The following is a 12,036-nucleotide window of genomic DNA, read 5'->3' on the forward strand; positions in this document are numbered from 1 at the left end:
TAGTGTATAATTAGGATCTCAAATCCACCATAAATGATCTGACAGTCGTCCTGCAGATGAAAGCGAGGATGAATGCATGGACCGATGGACGGATTGATGTGTGAATGCATGGCTGTATGGAAACAGGCTTCAGCAGGTGTGTTTTGTGCACGTCTCAGTGGTACGTTCTTCAGCTGGTCGCTACGGACTTTACGTAAGATGTTGCGCTGGGTGCAGCATCCGTCCCTCTGTACGGCCACGACGCGCGCGATCTGCCTGCATACACTTAGAAAAATGCGCTAGTAGGTTTGTGCGCCTCATACCCCGGATAATCAAATTACATTCGATTTTCACACTTTACGGCGAGCGATTGCATCGTTTTTGTTCCAGCGGTGACATGATCTGTTAACTATATATTCACCGTGTCGGCGCGCACTGACGCGCTCCGGATCTGTGAGAGACGCCGAATCAACGGGGGAAAAATCACTAGAAGAAGATCCGTCGTGGAGAAAGGAAAAGGTACGATATGCATTTGATCAGATGCAAGATATCAAATGCTGTGCATTGCATTTGATCATAGTTCATGCTGAATGACTGACGCGCATTGATTTGATTTAATAGGTTTCCACATGGTTATGATGTGTATGATTCATTAGAAGAGGATCCGGATGATGTGATGGATGCATGAGAGGAGAACGGTAAGAATCTTTCATTCAGCGTTCGTTTTATTTCTTTATTTAGCTATTTATTTATTTCGATATTTATATATAGAAATGAATCTGGACGTTTGGAATTACGACGATTTGGCGGTTGGCGATGTAAATGACGGCTCGGCTTGATTTGCATTTTTCTTTCTCATTATCCATGAATTACACAGACACCGTGTGCCATTTTGTTGCGCGTCTTCGAGGGAGAAGGACGCCTGTGTGTGTGTGTGTCAGGGCCTCACTTGTGTATTTCACACGCGTACGACGGTCTCCGTTAAGACGCCGCAGTCACTAACGCATTCAGATGCACCGATTTTCTCTCATATAAGAGCAACAGACCCACTGCGGACGCGGTCTGTCATGATGGAGATCGCCGCGTCTGACGTCTTATGAAGGTTAAATAAAAATCAATATAACGGCTTATGAAATAGATGTCTAATTTGTGCATTCGACTCGGTATATATATATATATATTTTTGGCCTGTGGCTGGTTTTAACGAAGCCGTAGTGCAAACAGAGCGCCGCCACCCAACCGGATTCCGACACCCAGCATCTGCAAATCAATTTAGCGTTGTCATGGTTACAGTGAAGCTGCACCACCGCACCTGTGTGACACACACACGCACACACGAACAAGCGAGATGCGCCTGCGTGTGATGGACAAAGATGTTAAAGAATTATTATTTAGAATTCTGTATGATTTTCTTTGTGTTTCTTTAAAATAGATTTTTTTCCTGATGTAAGACAACGAGCGCGTTTACACGCACAATCATACTCTTGTTTTACTTAGTAAGTGTTCTGTTATCAGCTAAAGGTCATACACTTGTTTTTCTACAGGTTTTTTTCTCATTAAGACGATCTGCATGTAAATGCCCTCACCGGTGTTCTGAAAGCTTTTCAGTGTGCGCATGTGTTCTGCGCATGCCTGATTATGCTTTGATGTAAAAATGGATAAAAAATATCATTTCAAATCTCATGTAAATGTGTTTTTCTTGTGCCTGGGGTTTGTAGGATGTTTTTTTTTTTGTGCACAATTTTGGTCATGTAAGGTGTTTTTTGATTTGAATTTGATAAATGTCTGGGTGTACACCTATATTTTTGCCTATTACCCCAATTTTCCATTGCATGTAAAAACCTTTACTCGTGTTCCCAATTTTTTTACACTGTTTGCATTATAACATCAAAACTATAAAAACGGAATAATTTCAAATATCATGTAAACATGGTTTTCTTGCTTTGCCGGGTTTGTTGGATGAGTTTATTTTTTATTGTAATCAGCGTATTGTGGTAGATGTAAAGATGTTTGATGATTTTTGGCTTAGAAAAATGACCAGCACTAGGTCTCACCCTATAATACGGGTCTAATTGCCTACTTTACATCTAGATAGACCTTAACTCTTTTTTGTAGAATTTAATAAAAAAGTGAGTAGAATTCAGGGAAAAAAAATCAGCATCATTTATTTAAATATAAGCAGTATTTACTGACATTCTTGCATATTTATCGTCTGTTAGAATATGCTAAAACAACATTCTGCCTAAATGTTTATTTGTAAGGCTGTTTATACAAACAAATTCTGCTGCTATTGCATTACTGTCATCCAACATACGTCATGGGTCATTTGATATCAGCATTATTCTGTATTTATTCATAGTAAACATAGTGTTCAGACATGAGAGTTGTTTTCCTCTTCAGTTGTAGAGCTCATATGCACAGTGGTTGCACGCACACATTTCTTTGTAATGAATGTCTGTTTCCAAGTAACAATGTGAATACTGTATTATTGCATATTAGCATTATTCTCTCTATTAATCTGTTTTTATGTTTACAATACCACGAATCTATGCACATTTAATAAAGAAAACTTATTTGCAAATATGACAACCTGTAGCCTTCAACCAGTCTGAACCACTAGTTAAATAAACATTAAAATGCAAGGCCAGACCAATCCAAATCTGGAAGTTTTTTTGCATGGACGAGAAGAAATTAAAGCGTTTTGTGTTACAATTATGACTACCTTTAAACCTAAGGTTTAAAAGTACTAAAATAAGCAGAAAACAATAGTGGAAATGAACTGAAATTAAATTCTACTCCGGTTGGGCTAGAGGTCACAACATTTAATTGCACAGGTCAGAGTTTTTAGTTTGCTGATGTACTGACCCTCACACCCTTAGCTATATGAAATACGATAAGCTGTACATATATGCAGTTTTTGACCTCTCTCGTCCTCTTTCTCTCTTGTTCCCCCTCCCGTGTATTTTTTCCCAGTAAGCAAGGCCAGTGCTGACTGTGATGATTCTGAGCAGAAGACTCCCGTAGCAGCATCCAGTGCTGTTGACAACTGTGTGGATTACACTTTGATGCCACAAGATACCTGATTCCACAAGTTAATCGTAAAAAAAGTTAATTCTCTCTCTTGTTTTGTGGATGTCATTATTGAAAATACACTTCCATTTAAGAAGTTCTGAGGGTTTTTGGCACTCACTGTTTGCCTTTTTTTGTTTTAGGAAAGGGGCAGGACATGACTCAGTTGCCATGCAGGCTGCTATTGTAACAGGCTTTTTCAGCCCCTCCCCCCTCATCTGGTTGGTCCAACTCTTGTTGTGGCCACACCTCCTTGGACCTAGATTGGCCGAAGCCAGTCCTGCCTGCCCTGCCCCCTGTAGCTGTTCCAATCAAGCCAGTCGAGTGATCTGTACCAGAAAAGGCTTAAATGACGTTCCACAGAGTATCTCGTCCAATACTCGATACCTCAACCTCCAGGAGAACTCCATACAGGTAACCTCCTTGATACCCTAAATAGGTCTATAGGACATTTTCTCCTAGAACTGAAAGTAACCGCATCCTTCTATCCAAAAACTATAGAAACAACCATGCAACCAGCATTTAATTGTTAGAAAAAGGAAAAATGGTCAGATTAAAATTGAAAGAGAATCAATTATGGACCAGTTTACTCCAGATGTCTCCCTAAAAAGTTGCTCCAAACGTTAACCATTTCACTGATCCTAAAATTTCAAACCAATCCACCAGTGGTAATTATGCAAGTACCCAAGATATTCATTTAACTGCCACATTGCTATTTCTATTCAAAATGGAACACAAATTTTCATTACTTGCATGAAATTGCAGAGCCCTTGTGCTAAAGGTACTTGGTCAACGAGCTCTGTTAGTTAGCATTGTAAACCAGTCATCTTCAGTCGATCACAGAGTGACAGATGGTCATGCATACGCATATACTGAAATAGCAACAAAATAACAAAGATGCACCTTTCCTGTGTATGCATACTAACATAAAGGCATACGGCGATCTTAATCGCTGCTGCAGAACAAGCAAACCTGTAAGAGTAGTGATGCAGTAACCCAGTTCCTTAATATGTAGGCTGTTATAACTTACTATATACTCTTCCTCTCTTTTTCTGCAGGTGATCAGGTCAGACACCTTCAAGCACCTAAATCATCTGGAAATCTTACAGTTGTCTAAGAACCAAATTCGTCAGATAGAAGTGGGAGCTTTCAATGGCCTTCCCAATCTTATCACCCTGGAGCTTTTTGACAACAGACTACCACTGGTACCATCACAGGCGTTTGAGTACCTGAGCAAGCTGCGTGAGCTCTGGCTAAGGAACAACCCCATAGAGACACTCCCGGCGTACGCCTTCCACCGCGTGCCGTCCCTGCGACGGTTAGACCTTGGCGAGCTGCGCAAACTCAGTTTCATCTCGGAGGCTGCGTTCGAAGGGTTGCTGAACCTACGTTTCCTGAATCTGGGCATGTGCGGGCTTAAGGATGTACCCAACTTGACGCCTCTCGTGAGGCTAGAGGAACTGGAGCTGTCTGGAAACCAGCTGGGAGTGGTGCGTCCCGGATCTTTCCAAGGCCTGGTGTCTCTACGCAAACTGTGGCTCATGCACTCTCGGATCTCCGTCCTTGAGAGGAATGCCTTCGATGACCTCAAGAACCTGGAGGAGCTCAATCTGTCCCATAACTCTCTGCATTCGCTGCCCCACGATCTCTTCACTCCACTGCAGCAGTTAGAGCGTGTCCATCTGAACCACAACCCTTGGGTTTGCAACTGCGACGTTCTGTGGTTGAGCTGGTGGCTTAAAGAAACCGTGCCTGATAACTCCACTTGTTGTGCACGTTGCCATGCCCCACCGGGTACTAAGGGCAGGTACATTGGTGACCTCGACCAGCGAGACTTCACCTGCTACGCACCTGTGATCGTGGAGCCACCCACCGACCTGAACGTGACGGAGGGAATGGCAGCGGAGCTGAAATGCCGCACTGGGACATCCATGACTTCCGTTAACTGGTTGACACCCAATGGAACCTTGATGACCCATGGAGCCTACAAGGTCCGGATCTCGGTCCTGCATGACGGAACCCTGAATTTCACCAACGTGACCATGCAAGACACCGGACCCTACACCTGTATGGTCACCAACTCTGCTGGCAACACCACAGCAACTGCTGTGTTGAACGTCTCTGCACCTGACCCAGGCAATGGCTACAGCTACTTCACAACTGTTACCGTTGAAACTGTAGAGAATGGGCAAGATGGCCACGATTCGGCACGGCAGTTTGTCAACGAGACGTTTATTAGTATTCCAGGGCCGACGGCTGCATCTGCATCGGCAGGTCCCACTGGCTCAATGCTGTCCTCCTTGTCGCCTCGAGCCACGCGTGCACCTGATCACCCGTTTACAGTCTCCATCACGGATGTCGCCAACCTGTCGGGTCTAGAGGACGTAATGAAGACGACCAAGATTATCATCGGCTGCTTTGTGGCCATCACCTTCATGGCCGCCGTGATGCTGGTCGTCTTCTACAAGCTTCGCAAGCAGCACCAACTGCACAAACACCACGGCCCGGCTCGCGCCATCGAGATCATCAACGTCGAGGATGAGATCGGATCTGCCGGTGGAGCTAGCGGCATCACGGGAGGGAGCACCGTCCACATGGGAGCGGGATCTGGTGGAGGAAGCGGACAGAGTCCGAGGAATCACGACCCTGAGATCATGACCTTGCCGAGCGTTGGGCAAGCGGACCACCTGAACCACTACTACAAAGCGCACCACTTTAACAACAACGTGCTGGGCTTGAACATGGCCTCTGGAATGCTCAACAACAAACCCAACCCTTCCTCCCAAAACCAGGCTTCGACCATGAAAATGGGGACTTCTGGTGACCCCTCCAACCCTGGCTCGACCTCATCTCCCCTGCCAATTCCCATCCCAATGGCGATGACCTTCCATGGAACTCTGAAAGGCCTTAGTCACGTTCCCAACATGCATACTGAGCCGCTGTTGCTATCGAATGGCTCCAAGGAGAGCGTTCAGGAGACCCAGATCTGATTACCTTTGCAGACACATGCACACGCAGGAAGGGAAGTAGACTGGTTTTTACGCCAGTGTGACTGTCGAGTCTCTGCGGTCTTTGACTTTTGGAACTCCGTCCCTTTCTGACAGATTCTATGGAATATTCCGTTCGATGAACAGAGAGACAGGCTTTTACTGATGAAGTGGACATGGCGCTGTTGAGTACATACGTGCCAAAGCAAGCGTCTTTTTTGCAGTTCTTACGAGTTGTGTCCGCGTATAAAAAAATATAGTCTATATTAAAGTAGTGTAATTACTTAAGTGTTGGTTTGCCACAGTCCAGCGACACCGAGTACACACACCGATGTACAGCAGCTAACAGACCTGTATAAAAGCATACACACATTTACACTTCCCGGAGGTTGACATCATTATTCATCGTACTCACCTCGGTAGGTAGTGTACCTGTGTGTGTGTGTGTGTGTGTGTGTATGTGTGTGTGTGTGTGTGTAAGGGACAGTATTAACTGAGACTAATTCAAAAATAAAGACTTAAACTGCTGTGATCCAGAACACATGCTCATGTTCACTCTGCGTCATGATGACATTCTGAATCTAGCACAAGTGATGATCAGTTCATAAGCTCAGAAATCTGAACTCTAAAAGACACCAGTTTCAGGGTGACATACACTTTCATCATACCTAGAGGAGAGGGCAGAGAGAAGAAGCCTTTCCATGTGAACAATAAGAGTACTTGGCTGCTGTCCTCAGCAAAGGTACCACAGTACCTGCCGCCGTAGTGCAAACTCTCTGTGCATATCTGCGCTCGAAGAGATCTTGAGTGTCATATATTTGTCTTTTCGCCTGAATTGAAGAGTAACAGCAGTGTGTAAGGGCTATTTCACTGGCATTTGATGTGTGCAGAACGTGTCTGGACTTAAAGTCAACATGAAACGCAACATTTAACTTCTGTAGTATGAAACAGGATATTCAATGGACGCAGGGTGGGACTTGACTTTATTCATCAGGAATTGATTGGATCGTGAAATGCGGGCGTACCAGAACGGAGTCAAGAGGGATTTGTGATGGTAGCCGAACCGGAAAGTCATTTCAGAGGCGGGGAGCAGGTTACATTTTGATAAAAGATTCTGAAGATATTTTTTTCTTACTTGGCATAACGTGCACAGATGACTCGTGCACAATAAGGAATGTGTGTTAACGTAAACAGCGTCCATTTTGAGTTCATGTTGACTTTAAAATAAGCTGTATTAAAGCTTTGAAATATACTGGGATACGCAGCACAGGGGATTTCGCCGACATGAAAAATTTTAGATTTTTAACAGAGAGAGAATGAAAGACATTGTGAAAATGTCCAGATTTTTCTGATGAAAGATTTTGCAATATGACATGTAATCTAATGTAAAGATTTTCAAGTATACTGTTTATAAATCCAAATCGCTGGGTTTGGGAATCAGGGTTCAGGGAATGGGAATAATACCGCTCTTGAGCCGCTTCAAATTTAAGGTTAGCCATCCATTTGGGGGAAAACTTGTATGCCTCACTTTCAGAGAGTATTTTCTTTGAAGAGATTCGCGGACTGACAGGTCCTTCGTGGGAGCCATACGACAACTGCTGACTACATAAAGCGTTCTATTCATCCTTGAATGGCTTTGAAGTTGTATAATAACAATGTGCAATGTGCCATTAATTGGAGTAGAGTACACATGCGTGTATTATTGTAATTGCTGCATTAAACTTTATTCGGTTTTTAATTTCCAATTCATCATCCTTTATCAGATTGTCGGTGTTAAAATTTATTCATCCTTTTTCAAATGCTGGGAACTTTCTTAAATCAAACCGGGCAATTGTTTTCTGCATTCATGTATCACGTTTGATTAAGGACACAAGTGCTATACATAGTTTTCCATTATAGCCCACCAGTCCTTCAAATGTCTCCCTGCTAGTCTTCATAATGGAATTATAGGGCGAACTATATTTTTTTTCTGCTGCTTTCATTGCTTTCCATATTTCTCCCTACAGTATGAAAGCTGATTGTGTTTGAATATCCAGTGGAGTTGCTTAGCAACAACATCATTGCCAGGAAATGCTCTTAAAAGCTTATTGTAGCACCTGACCCTCATCTGCTGATGCGGAACATAGGTAGATCAGAATTACGTCAGTATCACACAAGTAAAAGGTTAGTTAATGTGAGGAACGCGTCCTCCGTGCCTCGCTTTGTATCCTCGACACCAGAAAAGACTGAAACGCGCATATCTTGAGGTGTACATATTTGCATTGATCTCAGATCCAATATTTGAACATTTTAGCCTATTTAACGCTAGCAAATTGAATGATTTTGTCAAAACACATCAGTGTAATTTTAAATGCAATGTTAAAGCTTCATGAACAACCGGTTTCTACAAACAAGCCTCGATTTGCTACATGAGAACGAGTGAGATTCTCATTCTGAATCGTACTCATTCTGCATCGGTTCATTTTCCTGAAAGAGAACGTCTGAAGTTTTTTAATGCATATGTACCTGATCATTTTGGAGATTTTTTTTACACCAGCATATAGCAAACATACATCGACTAAAGGCCACAAATGGAGTCTTTGCTTGAGTCTGCATTTGCATTTGAGCCTTTCCATGCCTCTTTTTTATTATACAAGCAAACTTGTGAAACGTTAAATGGCCAAATGCTTACCTGCCCAAGATCATGAGGCAGTGAATCAGTTCATCAGCGTTCAGATGTGTGTCATCCCGTAGCAGCTTGTTCTTCTCATCTATGCATCCTCTCTGCGGCCAGCAAAATCACATTACTCTTACGGCTACTGAGAGACAATTCATCTAAACCTTTCCCCATTTTCGAAAGCTGCTCTAAGCTGATTTCACTGGCTGTGAGATGAAGACCCGTGTTGAAGCTGTTTCTGAATCAGCACAGAAAGATTGTATTATGACTATTAAATGAAGCGGTGTCATCACTGTAGACTCTTAATGTGGTGGGTCTCTCTCTCGCTCTCCGGCTCTCTCTATCACCTTCTCACACTGACCATGTGTTCATGTATTGCCATGTATATAATCTAAAGATGTAAATATTCTCTATTTTTTGACTTACCATTAGCAGAACACGTGTTCTTCAGGATTTGAAACAGAACAAAGCTTTTTGGAAACTATCTGCATTTCTCTCTCCTTCTATTTATGTGTGAATCTCATGAAAACGGGCCATATTTCACCACAGCCTCTAATGAACAGAACTGTATTGTGCATATAGAAAAATAATCCGTTTTTTTTTTTTTCTTTGTGACATTTCATTTTATGATAATCAAGCTAATTTTACCGCTAGTGCTGTATGGATATTTTATTTTTGATTTTGTTTGTAATTTTCAAATTGTATTGTAGATTCTCATTACTGTGTATAATACAAAAAAGCAGTATAATTTTTAAATATATAAATTAGCATAAAACAGTGAGTACATCAAACAGTAACATTATATTACAGGTTTTTTTTGTTGTTGCAATTTTTAGAATGATTTTCTTTTGTTACAGTTTTTTCTGATGAAATGTCACATTGCTAAAAAAAACAACACTCAAAATAGGCTGAATAATACTATTTTGTGGTGAAATTTCACCAGTTTTTGGCCATTTTTTTGAGATTCACTCATATGTTTCTCTGTATCTCTATCTATAGGACAACACACTCCTCAAAAAATAAATAAATAAAGTTCATTTTTTGCATAAAAAAAAAAATACAGTACCGCTGATATCAGCTCTGTTCCATTTAGAGCTGTTCTTCATCTGTTTACCTATTTATTTGTACGGAGTATTTTTAGTTCATTTGCTTTCTTTTCTCTGTTGATGCTGTGTGGTTCGGCTGTGGAGAGCTAGTTGATTGGCCATCAGTTCCGGGTCAAAGGTTGTGGCAAATGCTTAACTGTGCGTGTGAGCCTCTGCACTATGCCATTCGCTACACAGATGCTCTTTATCAATAAAACATGGACATTGTTGGCTTTAGAACTCTTGTGTCTTTATGTTCGACCTTTTTTAAAGGCGTTGTAAATAAGATATTTTTGAAGTGATTCTGTGGCCTGTGCATTTTTTCATAGCCAATCAGTAACACTGTCTGCATGTGACTTGTGTCTGTTGAAGGCGGAGTTTCGGAGAGGGGGTGTGGTCTAATTTTAGACCAATGGTCTGGTGGAAGTTTGGAAAATTGCTTACAGCACTGTTGATATTCAATCTATCTAGAAGGATTAAATCAGTGGTTCTCAAATGTTTTATTTAATAGCCAGATTATATGTTGGACATTGAGCTCAATTATTTATCATACAAGTAAAAAAAAGCCCTTAAAAATCAACATTTTTTTTTGTTTTTTTTTCATATAAATGAAATAAGAAAATACTTTGCTATCCTAACTGTGCATGTTTATAGTTAGTTGCATTTTATTATTTGCATTCAACTAATGTTATCGTGACCTTGCATCCCAGCAGTTGGGAACCACATCAAGCTGTTTTGATTTTCAGTCAGTCAGTCGGTCATTACAGCATAACACACCTGACAGGCTGATTTGGTCTTGTTTGTGATAATGACCGGATGATTGTACATCATCCCACTTATTGCACAGCTACTCAAAGAAGTAAATAAATCTATATACAAAATCAGAAAACAAGTATGACCTGTAATGTATGGAATATGACAAACGTTTGGAATAGTTACGATTTCTTTAATGTTTCTGAAAGAAGTCTCTTATACTCACCAAGGCTGCATTTATTTAATCAAAAATACAAGAAAAATGGTGAAATATTATTATAGTTTGAAATAACTGTTTTCTTTGTGAATATATTGTCACGTAATTTATTCCTGTGATAAATGTTCAGCATCATTACTCTTCAGTGTCTTCAGTGTCACATGATCCTTCAGAAATCATTCTAATATGCTGGAAACAGTTGTGCTGCCCAATATTTTTGTGGACACTGTGATACATTTTATCTTTCAGGATTCACAGATGAATAGAATGTTGAAAAGAACAGCATTTATTTGAAATCTTTAGTAACATTATAAATGTATTTACTGTCACTTTTGATCAATTCAATGTATCCTTTATGAATATATATATATAGGATTTGAAAAAAATATAGGATTTGATTTGACTAACTTAAGCACAGCAACAACATATTATGCATAAACAAACTATGTATAATAAAACATCCCATCAAAAGGCCACAAATAGTTACCATGGCAACAGGGATGGTTTTTGGGTCTGCTTGACTCTGTCCATCTACCTGCCTCTGCCTGATTAGATGCCCTCTGACAGAAATCATTCTAATATGCTGGAAACAGTTGTGCTGCCCAATATTTTTGTGGACACTGTGATACATTTTATTTTTCAGGATTATTTGCTCAGTATAAGATATAACATATATTTGAAATGGAATCTTTTGTAACATTATAAATGTCTGTTTGATCAATTTAATGCGTCCTTATTGTTTACTATTTTATTGTTATTTATTTTATTGAATCTTACCTACCCCAAACTTTCACCGTTTCACAGTTTCCACAAAAATATCGGGCAGCACAACTGTTTTAGCATTGATAATAATCAGAAATGTTTCTTGAGCAGCAAATCAGCATATTAGACTGATTTCTGAAGGATCATGTGACACTGAAGACTGGAGTAATGATGCTGAAAATTCAGCTGCGCATCACAGCAATAAATTACAGTTTAACAGATATTCACATAGAAAAGAGTTAAAATTGCAATAATATTACAGCTTTTACTGTATTTCTAATCAAACCAATGCAGCTGAGGTGAGCAGAAGAGGCTTTTCGGAATCACTACAAATCCAAACTTTTAACCAGTAGCGTGTAGCCACTGAATATTCCTGAAAACTGTATGTGGGAAATCTTGGTTTGGTTGCGGCCTCACCTAAACGCCACACACTTCCTGCATACACTCCCTGTTCTGGTTGCAGCGTTTCCATAGCAACTGTGAAATGTGGGAAACCCTCTGTCCTTCAGAGACGAGTGGGTGAGTGAG

General features: G+C 40.8%; 1 protein-coding gene across 4 annotated transcripts; it reads left to right on the forward strand.

The window, feature by feature from the left end:
- Positions 1-239: 239 nt before the first annotated feature.
- On the forward strand, positions 240-8,691 carry LOC107718185 (leucine-rich repeat-containing protein 4B-like). 4 transcript variants are annotated; one of them, XM_016525275.1, is made up of 5 exons: positions 240-498; positions 601-677; positions 2,953-3,086; positions 3,192-3,462; positions 4,107-8,691. In XM_016525275.1, exons 4-5 carry the CDS (start codon positions 3,220-3,222, stop codon positions 6,036-6,038), a joined length of 2,175 nt encoding a protein of 724 aa, XP_016380761.1. In that variant the 5' UTR covers positions 240-498; positions 601-677; positions 2,953-3,086; positions 3,192-3,219; the 3' UTR covers positions 6,039-8,691. The 4 variants fall into 4 exon arrangements, with proteins under 4 accessions (XP_016380761.1, XP_016380689.1, XP_016380839.1 ...); XM_016525203.1 differs by having other exon boundaries at positions 2,953-3,077; XM_016525353.1 differs by having other exon boundaries at positions 2,957-3,077.
- The last annotated feature ends 3,345 nt before the right edge of the window (positions 8,692-12,036 follow it).

The sequence above is a fragment of the Sinocyclocheilus rhinocerous genome, unplaced genomic scaffold, assembly GCF_001515625.1.
Source record: "Sinocyclocheilus rhinocerous isolate Xijiao unplaced genomic scaffold, SAMN03320098_v1.1 scaffold4115, whole genome shotgun sequence".
In the NCBI taxonomy this organism is placed as follows: domain Eukaryota; kingdom Metazoa; phylum Chordata; class Actinopteri; order Cypriniformes; family Cyprinidae; genus Sinocyclocheilus; species Sinocyclocheilus rhinocerous.